We start from the raw sequence: 23051 nt of genomic DNA, 5'->3' as shown, positions 1-23051 counted from the left end.
GCAGCTGGGAGTGACTTCTCAGCAATGTACACACACACAAAAAATGAATTTCTCAAAGATGAGAACAAAATAATCCATTTGGAATCAGCAAAATTCAATTTGCTTTTAAGAGAGACTGGTGGAAAGAAGCCGGTGAGATCGGAGCGGCTTTGGCGATGAAGGAAGCACAAAGCAACTGGGAGAAAACATGAGCATTTCAGAGCGTGCAGGTGGAAGGAGCAGACTAGGGAGGGTCAGTGGTGCTGGGGAGGTGGGCCAGGAGGACACTGCCTGTTGTTATCAGGGGAAGATGAATTTTGGTTGTGAAAGGAGCCAACCTAACATCTTCATCTGGTGAGATGCGTTCCCCCCTGCCATGGTAGCAGGGAGCTTGAACGAAAAGCCTCTTTCTTCCAAAGGGCTGAGTGCTTCTTCCACCGCTTCGCAGAGGGGTGGGGAGCGGGTAACGCTGCTGCACATCCGCACCCGCACATCCACAGCCCTCCAGGGAGCCGCGAGCGAACCAGGCCCATCCCCGAGGGCCCGGCCGCTGCCGCCGGCCGCTAGGGGGGCATCCTTTAATTGAATCAAACCTGCAAGTGTAGTTACCGGGAAACCGTGGCGAGCCGCCGAGGGCCCGTCCTGCCGCCTCCATCCACCCCCGGCATCTCCGCGCCCCTCGCTTCTCCTTCCGGGGGCGCCGCCGCTCCCCTGTCCCCCCCGCCCGCCGCTCACCTGTGCCGGACGCTGCCCTGGCTGCCCCCGGCGGCCGGGAGGGGCCCCGCGCCGCCCGCCCCTGTGCGGGCAGGCCCCGGCCCCGCCCCGCTCCGCCCCGCCGGCCCGGTGCCGCTGTCCCCGGGGTCGACGCGCGGCCGCCCCCCGGCCCGGCCCGGCTCGGCTCGGCCCGTCCCGGCCCGGCCCTGCCTCCACGGTCCGGCAGCCAATCGGCGCGGTGCTGCCGGGCCGGGGCTGTTTACCCAATCCGTCGGGGAGCCGCCGGGGGGAGCGGGCGGAGGGGCGGCACGGCGGAGGCAGGCACACGGCGGAGGCAGGGGCGCAGCCGCGGCGAGGGATCGGCACGGGAAGCGGAGCCGGGGCAGATGACAGCCTGGCCGGCGGAGTCCCCCCCCGCCTGCGTCTCCCCGGCGGGGCCAGCCGGCGCTCGCACCTGACCATGACCCCTCGCCGGTCCCGGCTGGGCCGCCCCGGCGTTTGCCGCTGAAGGGACCGGCTCCTCTCCGACCTCCCCCGCCGCCTTCCTCCTCCGCCTCCTGGCTGCCGAGGCTGCCGCCTCTTCCCGGAGTGATGGGCTGCATCGGATCCCGCACCGTGGGTGAGGAAGGCGTTGGCGGGGACGGCGCTAGAGGATGCTCGGGCGGTGGCAGCCCCCCCCGCTTATAACCGAGCGACGGTGGGACGCGGGTCGCCCTTCGCAGCGCCCATCCGTGCCGCCGAGGGCCCGCTCAGCGCCATTAGCTGCGCACGACGGCCCCCCGCCTCCCCTTAGCCCGGTGCCCCGAGGGGCGAGGGGCGCCGCCGGCCGCTGGCCTCGGTGCTGGGAGCGGGGCGAGCCCGGGGCTGGGGGGGGGGGGGCGGCGGGGGGCATCTCCCCGGTCACCCCCGGAGGAAGGTCGCGGAGCGTGTGGGCTCGGTGCGGTACCCCCCAGGGGGTGCGGGGGTGCGGGGCGTGCCTCCCGACGCGGGATCAGGCTGCCGGCGGCTGCCTGCCTTGCACGGTAGCGGTTTCTTGTTATCAGAGTGTACGTAACACTGCATGATCTGCACGTCTTCTCTCTCTCCCCCCCGCCCCCCTTCCCCCTACGGAGACTTCAGTGGAGAACAGCAAACAAAACGGAATCCCTCCCTTCCTCCTTGCAGAGCCATGGCGAGGGGACACAGTGGGAGGAATAGCGTATTTCCACCCGGCCACGCTTATTTTTCAGGAGAGAATCCCAAGCCCTTAGGCTGTGTAAACCTATCTCTCTCTTCCTACGCACATGTGAATACCAAAAAATCCATGGATCTGTAAACGCAGGTCTCTACAGATAAAAGCAGAGTCCAGTGGCACACTTTCCTCCCCACAGGAAAATTTCTTTCTGTGCAAACCACATGTAAAGACATCAGATAGGTGCATAGAGACATGCCATTCAAGAAAATAAAACAGTACTGGAGACAAAAACACCTAATTTGGTGGAAGACCTCAAGCCTTTCCATGAAGCACACGGGCACTGTGACATAAGTGGGGAAAAAGAAACCTTTGAGAGCAAGCAAATTGAAGCAGATCCCCAAAATAAACCTGAGGGACTGTCAAAGCCTGGTGCTGTGACACTTCTTGGATCAGTAGGAAAGCCCTTTGTGAGCTCTTCCAGGGGACCATATACTCCCATAGAAGCAAACTTTAAACTAGAAACTACAGTTTCTACCTTGGGATATAATTCCCACATCTAGCTTATGTTTCTTACCAGTCGGATGTCCTCATGACCTGAAGAAATCTTTTATGTTTTCTGTAATGTTCACATGGCAAAGTTCACTGTAAAGATTTTTCAAAATCACCTGGGTCTGTATGCTGTAATGCGTCAAAACATGTATTGCTTCCCTTACCTGCCTTTCCCATATCCTCTACATGTACACTCTGCCAAGGGTATTATTATCCTCTTAGCCAACAAGTAATCTATACCACTTTTAACAGTGCATGTTGTACAGGTAGCTTTAATTCTTGGTCCCTCTCCCCACAACGCTCTTCAAATAAATAATTAACACACAATCTGGTAGCATCCACTCAACTTCAGAATGACACACAGCTTTCATACTTAACCATGAAGGTATTTGTTCCTGTGTATGCCAGCATTTTTACGATCTCTGACCTGGTATCTGTTACAAAAAGGCAGTATAACTAACCTGTTGCAAGTACCGCTCATATATACATCACAGATATACATTCATGTATATCTTATTAGAGTCCTAGAGGCTGGACTGGGTGCAGGTTAGATCTTTGGATTTTACTCGGACTCCCCCACCTAGGCAGGTTTGTTCAGAACAATTCTGACTTGACAGACTAGATTTTTCACTCCAGGCTTATTGGAGTTATTGAGTAGGTGCTTCAGACTTGTTTTGGGAAAACAGTGGGTATAAGTGCCAAGTCTGAGCTCTAGGATATGGTTGGAAACTAATGCCCTAGCATGAATAGAGCTTTGTGTTCTTGTTGTATGGTGTAACTGGTTAGATTTTTGCATAACTAGATTATTATACAGGTTCTGTATTGCCTTTCCATGACCATGGAGATCCCAGAGGTAGGTGAAGGACGGTACACTTCTGTTGGCTTTACCTTGGAATTTGCATATAGCAGATTTTGAATTCAGAATTAGTGCTAGAAAGCTCATAATCAGTCACATTTAGTTTATTCACCACATGGGGACCAGTGAAGGATTGTGCCCTGAGCTTGCTGTGGACCTTTTTCCGTTCCAGTTTTAAGCAAACCACATGATTTCTCCATCTCCTGCAGGGACGTATTATTATGATCTAGCTGGATGTCATAGTTTGCACATTTAGTGATGTGAAACTTCACATTTTCTTTCCTAAATATGAGTTTTCCTGCTATTTCTCCCTGGGAAAAGTAATTGAGAGGTTCATAACAGCAGCTCCATATGTATAAGACTGAAGTGGAAGTCATATAACATCTTTCAGTCTTACAGGGGACACCAGAAGTCACAATGGTGATGATCAGATCTGGATTCCCTAAAGTATGAGAAAAGTTGACAAGTGATCTTAAAGGCTAAGTGGATACCCATTCACCTTCTCCACAGATGCAGCTACTCACACACCAATGTCATACATGTGCGTTCTGTTACATGGTATTATATCAATTACACAACAATCCAGAGCCCTTTTAAGCATCACAGTTGACTTCTGCCACTGATATATGCCTCTGATATTCTGCCTCTGATACTGCCTAGAGGTCAGGTCTGTATATTAGTGATAATTACTCACTCCAACATAGTTGCCAGAGAGCTGCCTAGTGACTCTCACGATAGCTGGGACTAAATGTATGTAAAAAAGGTTATGTAAAAATGTGTATGTAAAAAAGGTTTTCACTGAGGTTGCTGGACAGGTAAAGTTGCAAAATCCAGCTGGAAACTTGTAGATATTTGAGTTCCAACTACATGCAAAGATCAGCTTGATTATTTTTAGTAACTGAATTAGATAAATGTAGGATATTTCAGACCTGAATGTCTGAATGTATTCCAATTCAATTCTGAATGCATTGCAAGTGTACCTTTGACCATAGTTTAGACATAAAAAAATTGATTGTTCTGACTAGTGTGACAAGATCTCTCTTATTTCCTTGAATAGATTTAAATGAATGGATGGCTCAAGCCTATTATGCTCAAGAATACCCTCTGTTTTGCCCAGTGGAGTCTCTAATTTCTCTGATGTCTTTGCACAAAAGCCTACAACAAACATGTTTTGTGAAGTGACATGAAACGGTGGAAAACTATTTCAAGAAATTAAAAACTAATAGAGCTTTTGGACTGTGTGTGTGGGGAGAAAATAGAGATGCTCACACTGGATATCAGAAAAACTTCTTGACCATGAAGAATGTCAAGCATTGGAACCAGATAGGTTGTGCAGTGTCCATTCTTTGATGTTTTCAAGACCAGATTGGGTAAAACTCTGAGTAACCTGGCCTAACCTCATAGCTGACTCTGCTTTGAGCATGAGTTTGGACCTCAAGAGGTGTCTTCTAATTGGAATTATCCCGTGATCTAAAGCCTGGAGTGGTTGACTTTCTGAATCAGATTTGGTCCAGTGCTTCAGTCATGTGCTGTCTAAGGACTGCAAGCTTCTACCTATTGTTAATACATTCCTACTATACTTTTCCCACCCATCACTGGTTTCCTTTAGCTGCTTAGAATACGATGTGACACAGACTCCCTCACCTCACTATAATAACCCCAGCTGTCGGCTGAAGTCCTCCCGATGTTTGCTTAGTATGGCAATTGTGCATAAAAGCAGCTCAAGTGTTAGCTCGTTTAGGCTCATGCACAGAGCATCAATCACTGTGTAGACCATGCAGATTGGAAAAGGTGGTGCTCTTACTTTGTCAGTCTCTGGGTAAAATAATCTGACCTGCAAAATCTAGCTAGCTAGTTTGCTGCACTTCCCTCTATATGGAATGATCAGTGTACTGTCAGAGGGAGAAGCAATACAGGTGCTGGTAAGGTTGAAGAAGCCTACACTTTCAACATTGCTTTCTCACTGGCTGTGCTATACAAAGTGTAAACGAGTGGCTCATAGCATCCACGGTAGGAGAAATGGAGCCAAAGACCACACACTTCCAATCCATCTACTTTAGATTCAGCAGAGTGGGAGCATGATAAGAGACTGACAAGAGTGGGGGTAAGCAGCTGGAGGAATCAGTGAATACCCCCTTCATTTTACTCCTCATTCATTCCCCAACAGATCTGAAGGTTGCGTGGAGTGAGATCTGGTGTGGCAAGTGTAGTGTATACAGTACATACTAAGGAGATCCAGTGTCTGATTCCTTCCTCCTTCCCCTTCAACATAAAAGTAAGCCAGTGAAAAGAAATAAAGAGAGGGAGAAGTCTAGGAGAGCAAAAGCTGATGCAGAAGGAAACTGAGTCATGACATTAGGGCAAAATATATTTTACTGGCATGCAAACAGGTTGAAGGAGCACAGGGCTCTGTTCAGAAACCTCTCTTTCATGGGCAATGTGGTAAAAAGGGTGGGAATACATGAAGAAGGGCATCTGGGTATCTTGTTCCTCTCATAGCCAGGGGAGAGAAAAACAGAAAAGGGGACAAAGGAACACCTTTCTTACCAGATCAGACTGCTTTGTGCTTGGTCTCACTTCATTACTCCTACTTCTTCCCAGTCTAACCTTTCTTGTTTTGAGCAGTTCTCAATTTGATCACTGTAAAAAGTCAACCAAAGAGCTCAGGGATAAGAGCTCATTTCTGCCAATAAGGATCCAAACAGATACTCTGTCCCTGACCTAGCAGCCAGTTGTCATAACGTGTCTACAAAATGATAATCTCTGAGACCACTATCTCTTTTGTCAGGTTTAAGTTAGTGGTTTCAAAGTTGTTGGGAAAGAGCTAACAAAGAGGCCAGTTGCATAAGACTAGTTTTCTAAGGAAAGCATTCTAGGAAACAAGTGCAAATTATATTTTTCACCAATACCAGTCATTAGTATAGGTTAACTGTATTCAGCATGTTGCTGATTTTTTTTTTTTTTTTTTTTTTTTTTTTTGTGGACTGTACTACTGACATGATCTTGAGGAATAGAACTGAAAGAAAACATACTGAGTCTGTTAATTCTTAGAGGCAGTAAGTTGGGAGAATTATGAGAGAAATTGCAAAGGAGGTGATGGGAAAATTGAAGTAATGAATTGTGTTGAGAGAGCCGGGAGTCAGTGACTTCTATAGACCGATGTGTATTGAAGCAGAAAATGTGATCTGATCAATGCATGTTTCGCCTGTTTTTTGGGGGGAAGTAGGAGAAAAATAGTTTTCAGCTCATTTAATAAGTATATATTTTTCAAAAACAAACAGCAATGATGTCAGACTGATACTTAAAATAGCTAGTTTTAGATAACTTGCACTCAAGAGTTTTTAAAGAGTTGGATAAAAAGTCAGAACTGTAGTTTTTTTTGTTTGTTTGTTTTTGTTTTTCCCTTTTCCTCCAGTAAGTCTTGAAATAGTGAGATAACCTAAGCACTTATTTTGTCAATCTGATATAATTCCCAATAAAATATTAGAAGGACAACATGACAGACAAGAATGGCTTTATTCGAAACGGATCCCATCAAGCTGACTTTATATCATGACTTCTATGAGACTCCCCACAGTCAAATACTCCAATGAGAGAAGTAACTTCACCTACGATCATAGTAATAAATCTAAAATACTCCTTGGTAAAAGACAATGATCAGTTAGCAAACAACTTAGTACTACATGATTCTTTTACTAGTATTATATAAATGTGGTACATATGGTGCATCAAAATAGCAACAAAGAATCATTTTCGAAAAAGTTGTGTTTCTTATGTGATTCTACGTTTCTCAGTATAGTTGTCAGTACCCCGTGATTTAACACAGAAATCTAAAATATTGATAAACTTCACAGAATCTAAAAAGATTGGATGAATTGCCAAAAATAAAAATACAAATGAACAGGATAAATTACTGATATGGAACAGTTTAATTCATTTGTATTATCTTGACTAACGGTGTGCATTTGTCTGACTCAATATGAGTTCATACATCTATTGACAGTGTGAATAATACATACAGAACCAGAGCTCTATGTTAGAAAGCAGTCACACTGAAAAAAGATTAGAGATGTCTGAACAGATAATCAGTAGATCAACAGCTCCTATTGTGATGCTGCAGCCAAAGAAGCTAATGTGGTTCTTTGATCTATGAAGAGCTGAATATTGAACAGAAGAGAGAAAGTTATATTTTCTCTGTATTTGGCATTGGTGAAAAAAAAGTCTAATTTTATTATTCTCACTTTGAGAAGTGCTGCAAAACTAAAGAATCGTCAGAAGATAAATATGTGAACCATGAATAAAAACTTACAGGGGTAACTTGATGGTTTTTAAGTGCTTGAATGAAGAATAAGCATCAGAACAATCTGAGTCTTCAACCTAGCAGAGAACAGTTAAGATGCAAAGGAAAGATTGTGGACACTTCTGGACTGGAACTAAAGCAAAAAAAATCAAATGGTAAAAATACTTAACTATTGGAATAATTTACCAAGAATTGTGCTGAGTTTTCAGTCACCTAAACACACACACATATATATATATATTACTGTATTTCAAGTGCAGAAATGGAAAATATAATTAACAAAGGGAATACCTTTAGCCTCATTTAGTTTAAGGAGGTCAGATTAGATACAGGGATGTTTCTTTGTGAGTTTAAATCCAGGAGTGTACTAGACTTACGAAAGGACACATAGTTTCTATATCCTGGAAAGATGAGTTTGTAGCTACAGATGCTGCTCAGACACAGTTTATGGGGAAAGTTGCACTGCAAAATCTCTTAGCTGAAGTGGAGAAAGTAATCCAAATGGCTAGCATATGGATTAATGCTCCAGACCTAAATAGGGAAAAATAGTTTTAGGGATTATACTACTAGCCACTTACTGTCACTGGTCAGGTTGGTGACAGGAAACAATGACAGCTACAGGAAGATCAAAGAGGCTGTCAAGGTAGTAAACTTAGTAGTAACATGGACTTCAGTTAACCCTACGTGTAGCCTGGTAAGAAATGTGAATGTGATGCAAAAATTAAATATTTACTCTAGAAGCCAGTCAAAAAGTCAAGTAACTTGCCTTGTGCAATGATAAGGATTTAATGCATAATATTATTACTAAAGAGGCTTTAGGTGACTCAGAGAGATTAAGACCATAACAAAAAACAAGCAAACAAATTAAAAAAAAATCAAATAATACATATTTGCATCTGGTTGTTGTGGTGGAATTTATGGAGGTTTATCCTCTGGAATCTTTCCATGCTGAGGATATAGCAGGAGATTAACTTCAAATTGAAGCCTTGGTGAATATGGTTGTAAAGTAGGTAGACAAAAGAATAACAAGTCTTGGAGGAATTTGACTGTGAAAAAAGTGAACTACTGATTGTGGTATGTAATGTCTTACAGTTACTTTAGTACAAGAAGATTGGAAGTTAGGTGATGTGATGCCTGTTTTTAAACAGATTTTGAGATGTAGGAAATTATAGGCTAGTCAACAAGATATGCATGCCAGGCAAGCTAATAAATGTTGCTCTAAAGAACAGTAGTAGTGCATGCATGGACAAGTAAGATATACTAAGGAAGAGCTAATGCGCAGTTGTTGAGGCTAAACATGCCTTGTGTGTCTTAGAAAGCCTCAACAAGCAATGCATGTCTTAGAAAGCATAAACAAAGGAGATCCAGTGGCTATAGTCTACCTGGATTTCCAAAGCACATTTGTAAGGGCTGTTAAAGACAGCCTTTCTGCTGATCAAAGCAAAGTTCCTAAAGTTATTAAGTAGCTGGGTAAAGATAGTAAAAAAAAAAAAAAAAAAAAAAAAAAAAAGATTAGTAAGAAATGGCCAGTTTTCACAGGGATCTTTTCCAGGTGTGCATATCCATGAATGGTGTGAAGAAGGGGGCAATTAATGAGATAACAAAGTACCATAATGACAGTAAATTATTTGGGGAAGCAATTGAAGCTGAGTGCAAAGATTTACAAAAGGATGTCACGATATTGAATGATTAGGGGTTAAAATTATGGGTGAAATTTGTTGTAGATGAATGTAAACTGATGCACAATAAAGCAATTCTAGTGTTACATTAGCAATGATGAAGGTTCTGAGTTGACTATTTCCATTCCCAAAAGAGATCTTGAAGTTACAATAGATAACTTAATTCTTAGTAGCAATGACAATGTCAATCAAATGTTAATAATTAGGAAAAAAATAGAGACAAACAGACTTATACTACTATGTGTAAATCCATGCTGTTTTGAATACCATGTGTTGTTTTTGATTGTTCAGTCCCGTTTCAGAAAGGATGTATTTGAACTGGAAAAGATTCAGAAAAAGGCAGCAAAGACAATCAAGGTATAGTGTGGCTTATGTCTTGGGAGCCATATAAATAGACTGGGAATTCTGAAGCCTGGAAAAGAGATGATTAGGGCAAGTTACGACAAATGTCTATAAAATCATGAATTTTCTCTACAATATGAATAACATGGAGGAAAAAAAAAAACAGAGAAGAATATTTTATTATTATTTTTAAAGACATACTAGACATCAAATGTAACCAAATTGGCAAGTTTCAAACAAATAAGAGCTAGCATTTTTCACATAATATATACTTAAACTGAAGAACTCTTCGCATAGGGTGCTATGGGTACAAAAAGATTTATTTGGTTTAGAAAGTGAACAGATTAATAGAAGAAAATTCCTTTAAAGGTGACTAAATACAGAGACAAAATCTCTGTTTCAGGAACCACTGGAGGTATAAATTGCTTTGAAATTAGGAGAAGTATTCCAGGAAAATATCACTACTGTTTCCCCTTTTCTTGTATTATTTCTTATATATCCACTCCCATCTGAGGGACAAGGTGATTAATACTCATACCAAACAATTACTAAATGCTTAATTCTGCCCCCTCCCCCCCTCCCCCCCCCCCCAAAAAAAAAAAAAAAAAAAAACTCAAAGAAAAAAAAACCCAGCAAAAACAAAAAAAAATATAACTAATAATAAAAAAAAAAAGGGGGGGGGGGGGGAAGAAATAAAAAAGAACAGTGTAAAGACTAAAAATAGAAAAATATAGAACCAGAGAGGAGCAATGAGTAGAGCTCTTCTGTACTTCCATGGTATACAGGGACTAGTGGATGCTTCCTAGTGATGCCCTGCCTAGAAAAAGGGAATAGAAATAGGACTCCTAGTTGCTGGGATCCAGGGTTTTCCTCCTCCTGCAGCTGCAGATAGCCAGCTTGGTGAGAAACAGAGGAAAGCTGATTAAGAAAGATCAGAATTTAGTATGGCTTGGGATAGGAGCCCTACAACAGATTTGTTAAGAAGAGTATCCAGAATCTAAATAACAAGTTCTGGAGGAGTCCAAAGACATGCCTGATATACACTGGTGCCAGTCTGTCTCTCATTGCAGAAGAGACAGGAGGCGGGGGATCCTGTGAATAAACTTATGTGCTTGATGGAGGGTGTTCCATCTGATGTTCCAAGTGGGCCATAGAATTAGACAGACTAGAAACTAGCTAATGGGGTTTCTCATGCTCTCCTGACAGGGACTTGTTCTACAACCATATATCTGGATGGGATATGACAGTAAGGAAGTGGAACAGCTGATGCAGGAATGCATAGAAGTGTTCTCAAGGGAGGTCATCTGGTTTTCAAAGCTTACCAGAGTGGTGTGTGGGCTGGACAGGGAGTCACGGGCCAAGGCCTCAGAAGGAGCTCAATGGAGGTAGGTGTTGGAGGGGGCTACCCTCCTGTGGGACTTGCCTGAGGTAGGTTGCTGCAGGAGCCATGCTTCTGTGCAGTGAGGAGGTTTCTGCCTGCACGTGGAGGTGGGTTTTATGCAGCAGGGGCTCAACAAAGACATTCTTCCTTGTTGGTGATCATGAGAACCTTGATTGCACCACAGAGCTTCTGAGTTCTGAGGAGGGCCTTGTAAAAGTCAAGAACGTCTTGCAAGAGGCCTCTTGTATCAGTGGTGTAGAATGACAGACATCTCAGTGCTCTATACCAGCAAGTTCTGTAGACAGAACTACAGTCCCTAGATTGCAGGGAAGCATTCTGCCGCCTGGGTCCCCTTCCCTCCTTGAACAGGGCCCTCACCAATGAAGATTAGGTTTTGTCTGCCATGGCAAGGGTCAGCTGCATCTTCTTCCCAGAGCAGTTAGTCTTCAGCAGTTAGCAAACGTAGCGGCTTGTTCCCCCACTGGCCAAGGATACTAGATTCGGTGCTAACTGGAATGACTGAAGATGCAAGGATGGGGGGAACCATTCTGAGATCCTGTAGATGGGGCTGTCACAGAGGAATGACAGCAATGGCCTTGTTCACCTCAGCCAGCTGTGGCCAGCTCTGCCCTCTTGTCTGTCTTTGAGGGTCCAGCTGTGACCTGAAGTGGCCTCCACTGGAAGAGATCTGTCTCCTCTTAAGGGATGGGAGATGTCAGGCCCACAGAGATGCTTTCCATATGCTTTTCCAGGCATTAAAGCACAGAGGAAAGCAGCATGAAAGGAAATTATTTTTCCCTGTAAACAACGCTCTTCCTCCCTGTGTGGGATTCCCCACAGCGTGGGTATCTGTTTGTCGTGTGACCATTTCCATTTCTCACTGGCCAGTGATCTGTTTCTGGGCCAGAAAGCAGCCAATGCAGAAGTGTCCCAGACTCTGCAGGGAAAGCCCTAAATGACCCTGGAGGAGCTGTGGATGTACAATAAGATTCCTGACGTTAAATGATAAAAGATTCTGCAGCTCTCCATAATGCCATGTACAGCCACCAGCATCTGGATGGATCACTGGTAGAGGGAGATATCGTTTGCAGGAAAGGGCTGATGAGAAACACCAGCTTCTTCAGGGCAAAGAATAGGAGGGTGAGGAGAGCAGCACTGGGAGGAGGGGAGAGACAAAGTTAAGATAATCTCTACACCCAGGATTTACAGAAGCTTGAGGAGGAAGAAGAGCCTCCAACTGAAGTCCTTTGCCTGTTGCCTCCCACAGAGTGGCTTCTGTTGGCAGAAAGAAAATCTGCTATGCTTTGGTGGCCATTGTCATGCCATATCATGGCATGACTGCCTCTAGCAACTCCCACACTTTGTTTTGGCAGGAGTGAGTGGTGAGAGGGAGGCAGCAGTCTTTATACCTCCTGTCTGTAGAAAGAAGTGGTTCTGACTAATACAGCTGTTCCAAAATGAGGTGGTTGATGAGGACTGTGGCTAAGTGTGTGGTGGCTGTGGTGGAGAAGGATGTAGCCACCTGGCTGTATGCTTTGGAGTTTCCAAAAGGATATCCCCCAAGCTGAGCAGGGACAGGTAGGGAGAAAGGAGCCTGAAACTGTTAGGTGGCAGCTGCCCCTGTGTGCTGGTGTTTTGAGCAAACTTTTGTTCTGCTTCTTCCTCTGACTTGTCTTGCTGACTGGAGAATGTAGTGGGCCTGAAGATGCAGCAGTGGAGTCTTGTCTTGGGCCTGTTGACATCACCTTGGCAGAGGTGCTGGCTACCCCACAGGCTGAGGGGAAAAAGAAGGTCTGGGAGAAGTCCCTGGGGTCAACAACCACCCTTTCTCAGTCTGTCCTATCTTCTCCACGCAGGCAGTGCAATGGGGTTGGGTATCTGGGTGTTTGTAATACTATTTGGGAGAGGGTCCAGAAGGGTGCAGAAAGGCTGGAAGTTGGGAAGAGAGGAGTGGACTGTGCAAGGGGAAAAGGCCTGGGATCCACAGGTAGTGCTGGAGGGCAGGTCATGGATCAGGGCTGTCCTGGAGACAGGCAGGGGCAGAAAAACAGAACACAAAGAATGCACAGAGGTGCTGAGGAGGTAAAGAGCACCTGGGTAGGGGTATGGTGTGAGTGGGAGAACATATGGGAAAAGAAACGGTAGGGGGGCTCACATATATGTGTTTTTCATATGTAATATGGTAACATCAGGGTGAGGGAAGAAAAGGGTAAAGGGGACAGTTGGGTAGCGGAAAGGTTCTGTGCTGTCCCTTCTCCAAGTCCTTCTGTGTGTTGCAGAACCTGAGATCAACAGGAAGTGGTAGTGATACCTTTCTTTCTCTTCCTGCTCCAGAGTGCAGGGAGAAAGGTGCATTGCGATCTGCCAGTTGACTCCTGGTGAGTAGCTGGGATGGTCCTTCTTCCTCACTGGTAGGGATGAAACTACAGAACATAGATGTCACAACTAATGATATTCTCTAAGACAGTGCTCAGTGCTCATGTGACATGCTGGCCACAGAGATTAAAATTTAAATACATAGGGAGAGCAAGATAAGAAATTGCCTGCTGCATATTTCTTCTGCAATGTTGGCCCACCAAAAAAAAAAAAAAAAAAAAAAAAAAAGAAAAAAAAGGAAAAAAAGGCTGTTACCTTTGTTCATATTGACGTTTTCATACTTACTGTGCTGAATGAGGCCCCTGGGGACACATTCTCTGCACTTCAGAGAAGCACTGAAGAATGAGGATAAATCCATCGCTGCTGTTCATGCTGGCTGATACTTGTTCTGCAAATGAGACAGGTCTTTGAGATTTTTTGTTGTTGTTGTGTTAATTGGATGTGTTCCATTTTGCAATATCTCCTTAGCTTAAATGACACGACTGCTTCTCAGAACAGAGCTATCTGTGTGTAACATTAGTCTCAGTGTTCAGCTCTTTTTAGTTGCAAGGACATGATGTACAGTAACCTTTAGAACTGGTTTGAAAATGCTTCCAGTCAAGAAGGAAAATGTTGGTCTTGGAGCTTTGTTCCTTAATTCTATTTCCTAAGCAGCTCTAAAAAGGGACCTACTTGCAGAAAGAGTCAGAATGGTCTGGGAAATAATTTAGGTTACCCAAATTCAAAGCAAAGATCCTGAAGAACTGCCTGTCTGATGCCTAATCCTACAGACATCTCAGAACTGTAGGTGTTTTCATTTTTGATCAAAAATTTTTGAGACATCTGTTTTGTGGAGACCAAGATGCTTTGAAGAGCACTACACTGCTCAACCCTCTCTCATCCATGAAAACAGGCATTTTAGTATTCACCTTCCACAAGTGGTTCAGTTGCTATCTACATTCTGAAAAAGCCAACAACAGCTAACCACTATCTATGTTTCCTTATCCCTGCTCATACAGTTGCACAAATAACTCAGTTTGATTTCTGAGCTTTACCTGGGAGAATCTGAATGCCTTTATCTGAGGTTCAGCTCAGGGACACTTCACTTGGCACAAAGGCTTATTCCTTTCCTCGGTGTTGCCCTTTAGGATAGCTTTCAATGGCTTTCTGTAAAGCACACAGGGAAGAAAAAGGGTTTTGTGATGTGCTATCTATCCATCTGTCCGTACTTCCCAGTAGCTTCCACTTCTTTCATTTCAACCACGTTTGACAGGACATGTTCTATTAGACAAAGATACTACACTTCCACGAGTGTCACGAAAATTCATAGAATCATAGAATATCCTGAGTTGGAAGGGACCCACAAGGATCATTGAGTCCAGCTCCTGGCTCCACACAGGACCACCCAAAAATCAAACCATATGTCAGAGAGCATTGACCAAATGATTCTTGAACTCCGGCAGGCTTGCTGCTGTGACCACTTCCCAGGGGAGCCTGTTCCAATGTTCAGCCACCTGCTTGGTGAAGAAACTTTTCCTGATATCCAGCCTGTCACAGCTTCTTGCCATTCCCTCTGGTCCTGTTGCTGGTCACCACAGAGAAGAGATTGCTGCCTGCCCCTCCGCTCCCCTCATGGGGAAAGCTGTAGGCCACCATGAGGTCGCCCCTCAGTCTCCTCTTCTGTAGGCTGAACAAACCAAGTGACTTCAGCCACTCCTCATATGTCTTGCCCTCCAGACCCTTCTCCAACTTCATAGCCCTCCTTTGGACACTCTCTAATAGTTTTATCTATTATATTGTGGCACCCAAAACTGCACATGGTGCTCAAGGTGAGGCTGCACCAGTGCAGAGTACAGCGTGACAGTCACTTCCCTCAACCAGCTAGCAAGGCCGTGTTTGATGGACCCCAGCATACAGTTGGCCCTTTTGGCTGCCAGGGTACACCGTTGACTTATATTCAACTTCCAATTGATCAAAACACCCTGATCCCTTTCTGTGGGGCTACTCCCCAGCCTCTCGTCTCCCAGTCTGTACATATGACCAGGGCTGTTCCCCTGTGCAGAATCCAGAACATGCTCTTGTTAAACTTCATATTGTTGGTGATTGCCCATCCCTCTAATTTGTCAAAATCTCTCTGCAAGGCCTCTCTACCCTCAAGAGAGTTAACAGCTCCTCCAAAATTGATACTGGGGAAAGTACAATTTAAATACTGATCATAATTACTGCAATTACATTTGTTGCTTTCTTAGTCATTCAGGGTAAAGAAATGAGTGGAAAGAAATAATTGAACCATTTACTCTAAATATTGGTGTTTACCAATATTAAAGTTGCCTACCAATATCGAATGATAATGTTTCTGCTCTCTGCGGAAAGTAAAACTTGAAAAACAGAAGATGGTTTGCTAACAGTGGATAATAACAGTGCTGGAAACTCAATGTATAATTAATATGTTTCTTGTTATGTTAATTGACAACGCATCTGAAAGCGATTGACACAAATATATGTTTAGTATATGGTGTGTATCTGCACCAGCATTGCACTGGAAAAAAAGAGAATTTAGGACTGTAAAGCTATATTGTTCTATTCAGTGCAAAACAAAACATTGAAGACAAATTAGGGATTTTGAGCATCCAACACAGAAGTTGCAACAAAATAGATTATTAAAGGCTTCTACATAGATGCAGGTGTGCAATTCAAGCAAGTACCTTGTTAAATGAACAAAGTACAGGCATACATTTCAAATACACTGTCAATGAATGCACAGTGGTAATAGAATTGAGAAATTGCAAAAGGAAACCCAAAGAGAATAGACTTGTTAACATTACAATAGATAAGTAATTCAAAACCACATGATTTTCCTATGATCACAGAAATGAAAAGAAACTGAAAATATGTCCAACTAAGACATTTTATGTCTCCATAAGAAGTCAAAGTATTCATCAAAATGGGCTCTAAAATAAGAAAAAAAAGTAATAATATTACATCACCAAGGTGGGATATATTCATCCAGATGGATTCTTGGAATTTTCCAGTGCATTCTTAAAAATCATTGCTATTTCATGTTGCTTGTGAATTTCAGAAAATACATTTTCTAATTTCTGAAACCATGCTAGTTACCATGCTTAAAAGAAGGGGGGGAGTGGTCTTGGTATTCTCTTTGTCTCATCTATTTTTTTCATTTTAAAACATTTTTCATATTTATTATTTAGAAACGTCTGACTTAAAATTAAAACTTTATTTTTACTTAAGCAGTACTGTAGAGAGCAGCGGGACAGTATCTTTCCCCCCAAAGGCTAGAGTAGAAACATTTCTTCAGTTGTGATGGATACATCTTTCTTGATAGGCGTCTGTTATATTTTTTTAAATTAAAATTGTGTTAAAAATACAAAGCAACTTTGATCTGTAAACTGTGTCACTTAGTATATTTATGTATTTGAACTGTGTTGGTTTTATTTTACTGCTTCTTATATTTAGCTTCCTACTTCAGTCATCTACTGAGTCTTTCAGAGCAAAGATGGAATTTATGATGTTAAAAACAAAACAAAACAAAAAAGAGACAACTTTTAAAAGTGCAAGGAAAAACAAAAGTCCTCCCCCCCTTTTTTTTCTATACACACTGTTCAAAAATGGAAACTATCAGTGTGCTACCAGTATTGAGATCAAAAATTGAATGTCTTTTGCCAAACTTTGGGGCTGTCGAGTTGCCTGTACTGAGCACCTGTCTGCCTGAGGTTGGTCTCTCTCTCTTTGCGTCTGAGGGGTCCTTGCAGAGTATTTTCAGAACAGTGCTGCAGCCTGTTTTGCTCTGTGTACCATGATGTGTAGACTTACAGTAGCATCACAACACTATGCTCAGAAACAACTGAGAGTACAGGAATGAAACTTAGAATAAATGGAGATAAAACAGCCATGGCACTGCTGTTGAAGCCTGTAATGAAGGCTTCTGTACTTCTGCCTTCTGCTTTGGAGTAGTAGCACCTCTTCTGCCTCTCCAGCATCATTGTCTATATCAGCTCTGCAGCAGGAATGCCTCAGCTTTCCCCTTCTAGTGTGATAGAGAGTTACTGACAGAGCGAAGGAGCAGGAGCTGCCTCTACAAGAAGAGGCAACCAAATCCCAATAAGCAGAGGTAGGCACCCACTCCTACACCTAACTCCACTTTCAGCCTTCTGCTGACCTCTGTTGATTCCTTGGCTCACCCTGATGACATTCAGCCCCTCCACTCCTTCCTTTATGTGCCTTCTCCAGATTTGCACTTCCTTGCGGTGCCCCTTTCTTGCCCTCCATCAGCTTCCACCCTCCACCCTTTCCCAGCTCAAGGGAGATCAAATACATTTATTCTAAGCCAACAGCAAAACTTATAGCTGTTGCACCCGTGACTAGCAGCTGGGCTTTTCAAGGCTCTATCAGACACTTTCCTCTGCTAGAGATATTTCTAGCATTGATTTTAACACCAAACCTAATAGCTCTTCAGCCACATTACGAATCAGCAGCCCATGAGTGGGCCCTCTATGGCCTTGCCCCTCTCACTTGAATGCAAGCACACACCAGAGCACACTCTCTTGCTTTGACAAATTCAAGATTGCTCAGTCTCACAGGGAGTAGTGCTGTCTGCCACAAAACAAAACAGAAAGAAATGAAACTGCTGCCAAATAGGAAGGCCAAAGCATAATAAAAGCTTGTGTAGAAGGTAGCAATGATGTGTCAAAGCTTTATGTACAAAGCTTTTATACAAGAACTGATTGCTTGGGGTGAGCTAGTTGCAGCTGTACTCCCCAGCCAGAGAAAGCGAGGTAACTGTTCCATACAGGCATTGCACACCAGGATTTAGAGGAAGTTTTGGCAGCCTGGCCTTGGGGATCTGCCAGGGCTTGAGTGGAGATACCTCCAGATCTGCTGGGAAGCTCGTGCACAACTTCAAGGGCCCTTATAAATGGACACTTGAAGCCCATGAGCAGATATGAATCCAGTAGCCCAGAGGTGGCAAGGCTGCTGTAGCTCTGTGCCACCAGGTGCAGTGAGTAGCAAGGCTGAGGAGGCGTACACACAACCATGCATACACAACATATACCACAGGCACATACTCAGCAATCGTACAGACTGCATAAGCATCCATCAGTTTCAAAGTTGCTCTAGAAAACCTCTTCCCCTACCTCATCTTCATGGACACTATTTCTGAACCATGGGGCTGAGGCTCTCTTGGGAGGGGCCCAGACAGGGTGTCCCTTCCTGTGAGTGCATAATTTGGGTTGCCACCTGCTGTTGTCACCCTGTGAGCCTCTGGATGTTTGGAGACATGACTTTGATGGGATGATGGTTCCTGTACTGTGCCTCAGAGCAGCCTGCCAGGGTACTATTTGGATCCCACCCTTCTGCCATTGTCTCTCTGTGCATCTTTGTGGATGTGCAGATAAGCTTTTATCAGATAATCTGACATTATACCCTTCAAAGGAGGGTGACTGCGGATAGAAGCTGAATGATCTGATCAGAATTGAAAACAATTTCAGCTGTATACTTCTAGCTCATGAATTGATCATGGTTAATAGTAATCACAATTAGAAGTAAATAATGGAGCTCAGTAAGGACAAATACATGCACGTACTTGTTAGGAAAATCAGTCAAGATGATCACAGCCTTGAAAGGTAGTCTTCGTCATGTTCATTAATGCCAAATCCTGCTACCACCTGAAATCTGGCTATGTCTAACCTCTAATGCTCAGCTTTGTAGCAGACAGCATGGGATCTTATTTATTTATTTTTTCTTTTAAGTTCCCTGAATAGCTTCTGTTTTACTCAGCCAATCAGAAGCACATGGGGGATGCTATTAAAGCTCTCAGTTATCCCGATGAACAGAAACATATTTCAAGTGTGAAGGAGAAAATATGACATGATCCTTTGAGAAAGAGGTTTTCTTAGACAGCAGAAAGTGATGAGGTGTGAAGGTGTGGTGGACACTAAATCAAATAATACTTGCTTTCTGCTGTTTTTTTGACTTACCGAGCTTAGCCTTTTTAAGAGACCAAATTAACTTTTTTTTTTTTTTTTCTTTTTTTTTTTTTCATTTTGAATTCTAGCTGATGAATGCCTCAGGCTTCCCACCCATAAATGCCTACATGCCTCCTACAGGCCTGTGTAGGGCAGAGGTTTGTACAATACCTCTTGCCTGTCAGAAAATCTCTACCTAAGTAGTGATAAACCAGTGTTAATGTGCCAGAGCTGCTAGAACAAGCAACAGGGTTTTCATATGTCTGTGGCAAAGAAATTTGCCACAAAAAGCAAATAAAAAGCAAAACGCTGTTGAAAATAGTACCATTCACATTCAGTAATATATATTTCAAATAGACTAGAGATTGCACAATTGATCCAGGAATCAATGATCATTATTGTAGCTCTGTTTCTTGCTAGATTGCAAAAAACTGTTTTAAGCACAGTATAACCTTCTCCTCCATGACATTAATGCAGGAATAAAATATTTTTTACCAGAGCTGGAGGTTGGAACAAGGATTGAAGGCACAGTAAATAGCTATATGGACAGAGAGGTCATACAGAACAGTCTTAATCCTTGGCTATATGAGGTTACTTTGCATTTAGTTTCACTTATATAAGAATTTAGTCTTAATTAATCATTTTATTATTTATTCTTTCAATTTTATTATTCGTTATTTATTAAATTAACATTTATTTTTATTTTGTCCTTTAAGTTGTATTAAAATGCATCTAAAATTAAACAGCACAGATTCTGCTTTTGAATGGGTGACAGTCCCAGAAAACTGGGATGCATAGGGATCTCAGTGAACAAGCAGCTGAACGTGAGAGTCTACTGCAAGGTTATGGCACAATGGGTTAATGTGATGAGGAGCAGCCAGTCATTTTTACCTTTATTAGCAGAATGGGTGAAAGCAGTCCTGTATTACTATGCATGGTTTTATGTCTGCATTTTGAGGAACTAAAAAAAGTTAGATGTCTTTTAAAATAATACGCAATTTAATAAGGGGGATGGATAAATGCTATACAGTAAGAAACCTAGAGATCTCAGTCTATTTGATATGTCAAGAAGAAAGTCAAATGTATGAATAACTTTTCTGAAATGTAACAGTAGGTATTAAAAAGCTCTTTAATCTTTCTGAGAAAGGCAAAGCAAGGACCAGCACCTCTAAGCTGAAGCCAAACCATTTCAAATTAAAAAGAAGAAATGCCTTTTTAAGTAATGATGGCTTAATATTGGAATAGGATATCAAAAGAATTGGTTATTTCTGTCACATCATGACTAGATTATTTTCTTCTGGGAAGCTATGCTTTAGCCAAGCATACATTCTGCTTGAGAGCAACACAAATGACTGGTCTTCATATGGAGGAATCCTTGCTAAATGTAATAGTCAATGATGTACAGATGGTTTGATTAAAATCAGGTTTGGTTTAAGGCCATTATGGCCTTAAAGTCAGTGATTCTCCTGTATGCTATGCTGACTTGGCTTTTAAGACTCTTAAAACACATTTAAGACAGTGGCATTTGGAAGCCTGACTAGATATGTTCCTGCAGGAAATGAGGTGATTGCAGTAGACTGGAAAGGACTGAAAGATGTGGACCAAATCAATATGGACAGCACCAGTTCACTGCATGGCAGCAGCTTCCACCGTCCTTCCACTGAGGTGAGTGCTTGTCCCAGACACACTTATCCAGGGGGCTCAGAAAGATTTGATTCTTTCTGAGTTTAGAAATGAATGTTGTTTATCACTGGGGCGTCATCTGGGAGGGGACTTGAATGACAGTGTGCACCCAAGGATCAGACCTCTGTATCTGTGCAGTTTGGCTTGTGTTGAGTAGAGTTGAGTCACTCTTTAGAATATCCAAAGTGAGTAAGAGTTTGCACATAAAAATGTTTTTAACCCCTCACAACAGAGGCAGAACAGAACATGAATAAGACTGTGGCAGTTCTGACAAGCCTGTAGGTCTGCATTCCTTGAATAATGGATTCACTGAAATATCCAGCACTATGTCTGTCCCAGCTTCTGCAGTATAGCCATACAATCTTCTGAAGAAACATTTGTCTCCATTTCGATTTTTAGGAATACATTCACTAGTAACTCACTGCCAATTGATTTAGTGTTTAGTCAAGGGCTAATTCATTTCCAGCTCTGAATAATTGCAGTTTAGATACTTGAATTTTCAGCTCTGTAAGGCTCAGAATATGAAGTCCTGGTTAATAAAAATATCAACAAATAACATTTGGGAAATCACAAATACTGTTCACAAATAACATACAATTTGCCTAATCTTACAAAGTACTAATGTATAGGTATTTTATTTCCTTTTTATACTTTATTTCCTTATTACACTTTGCTGGCTTGGAATGTAACTCTAAGAAACTTGGAGTTTCACAAAATCATGACAGAAATAGTGGAGCCTAACCTTGAATGGAAAACTCAGTTAAAATCAAATACAGATCTTAAAGCTAGTGAGTGTAAACCATACCTCATGAAACATTTTGATTTATGTAAATTACCATAGCTGTAATCAATTCATCTAAATTTTCCTGAGCATTCACATCCCCAAACCAAGATGTAGAGATGTGAGTCCTCCCAGATGAAGAAAATGCACTATGAATTGTTGCTGTAATGACTGTTATGGGCAAGGGATCTGGTTTACAAAGGGAAAGTGGGTCAGAGTGGACAAACTGAAAGACTACAACCAAAAATAATTTCGGAAGAAAATCATTCTGTAACTTGCTGTCATATAGTAAAAATAGATAGGTAGTGTAGCTCCTCCTTGTGTTAGCCTCAGAGGGATGCACCTCCCATACAGAGACGCCAGCTGCAGTACTTGGCAAAGAAAAGCTGTTAGAAGGGGAGTCTTAAAGGTGTTTGTATTTCTCCCTCTCATACTTTTTTATCATCATATTTACTTGCATACTTCCAAATACCATGGTACCTACAGTCACCACAGTCAGCAACAGGGAATAAGCCAGCTTGAAAGACACAAGTTTTTTTAATCTATCAGCTAGAGTAGTGGCTGTTGATTATGGAAAACTACTGGAGAGATGAATAGCTGTTTGCAACTTGTTCATTACACTAACATCATGTCCATTTTTGGTTTCTTTAGCAAACACGGACAGATTTCTCCTGGGATGGTATCAATGTGAGTATGCATCATACTACTGTTCATATTCTAGTCATAGAAAGCCCAGGATTTGTCTGTTATTAGATACAGTGGCAATCAGAATGGAAACATGAACATAAGTCTTCACTGCCACTGAAATTCTGGGCATTGTCTAAGATGCAGAGGATGCTGATGATTTTTGGTTTGCTTCTGTGGCTACTGTCTCTCGAGGTATTTAGATCTGGAGGTGCCTTTTAAGTTGCCTTTATCCCTGTGGCATAAATGTGTGTTATTTCTGATATTTTCTTTGTGATATTTCTGGGCACTGTTAGATAAAGAAGAAGTATATCCAGCAAGTTTAAAAAATCAGTAGTCTTTGATCTTTTCCAGGACTTTGGAAGAAATGTATCTTATCATTTTCAGCTACATACAGAAGTAAAGGCATTTTTTACTGTCCCCTGAAGAAGATGGTCAGCACAACTTAACTTTAGCTAACAAGTGGAAGAAGAAACAAACAAATATTTTAATATGTTCCTCGTTGCTCTTAACAACTATGCCATGATTTTTTTTTCCACTAACGCAAAAACAGTATCCTGAAAAGGGAAAAATTTCTATTAGTGCTACCA

General features: G+C 42.6%; 1 protein-coding gene across 2 annotated transcripts in view; it reads left to right on the top strand.

The window, feature by feature from the left end:
• Nucleotides 1-823: 823 nt before the first annotated feature.
• FAM131B (family with sequence similarity 131 member B) overlaps nt 824-23051 on the top strand; it is a 32424-nt gene continuing 10196 nt past the window's right edge. For both annotated transcript variants that reach the window (XM_035313645.1, XM_035313637.1), the window contains exons 1-3: nt 824-1312; nt 20869-20978; nt 22429-22464. In XM_035313645.1, coding sequence (XP_035169536.1) covers nt 1285-1312; nt 20869-20978; nt 22429-22464 — 174 coding nt within the window. In that variant the 5' untranslated portion in view covers nt 824-1284. The remainder of the gene's footprint in view (nt 1313-20868; nt 20979-22428; nt 22465-23051) is intronic.

This window comes from Oxyura jamaicensis, chromosome 1, assembly GCF_011077185.1.
Source record: "Oxyura jamaicensis isolate SHBP4307 breed ruddy duck chromosome 1, BPBGC_Ojam_1.0, whole genome shotgun sequence".
Taxonomy (NCBI): Eukaryota; Metazoa; Chordata; class Aves; order Anseriformes; family Anatidae; genus Oxyura; species Oxyura jamaicensis.
The sequence above is the reverse complement of the archived record's forward strand: the minus strand, read 5'-3'. Positions and strand labels throughout refer to the sequence as shown.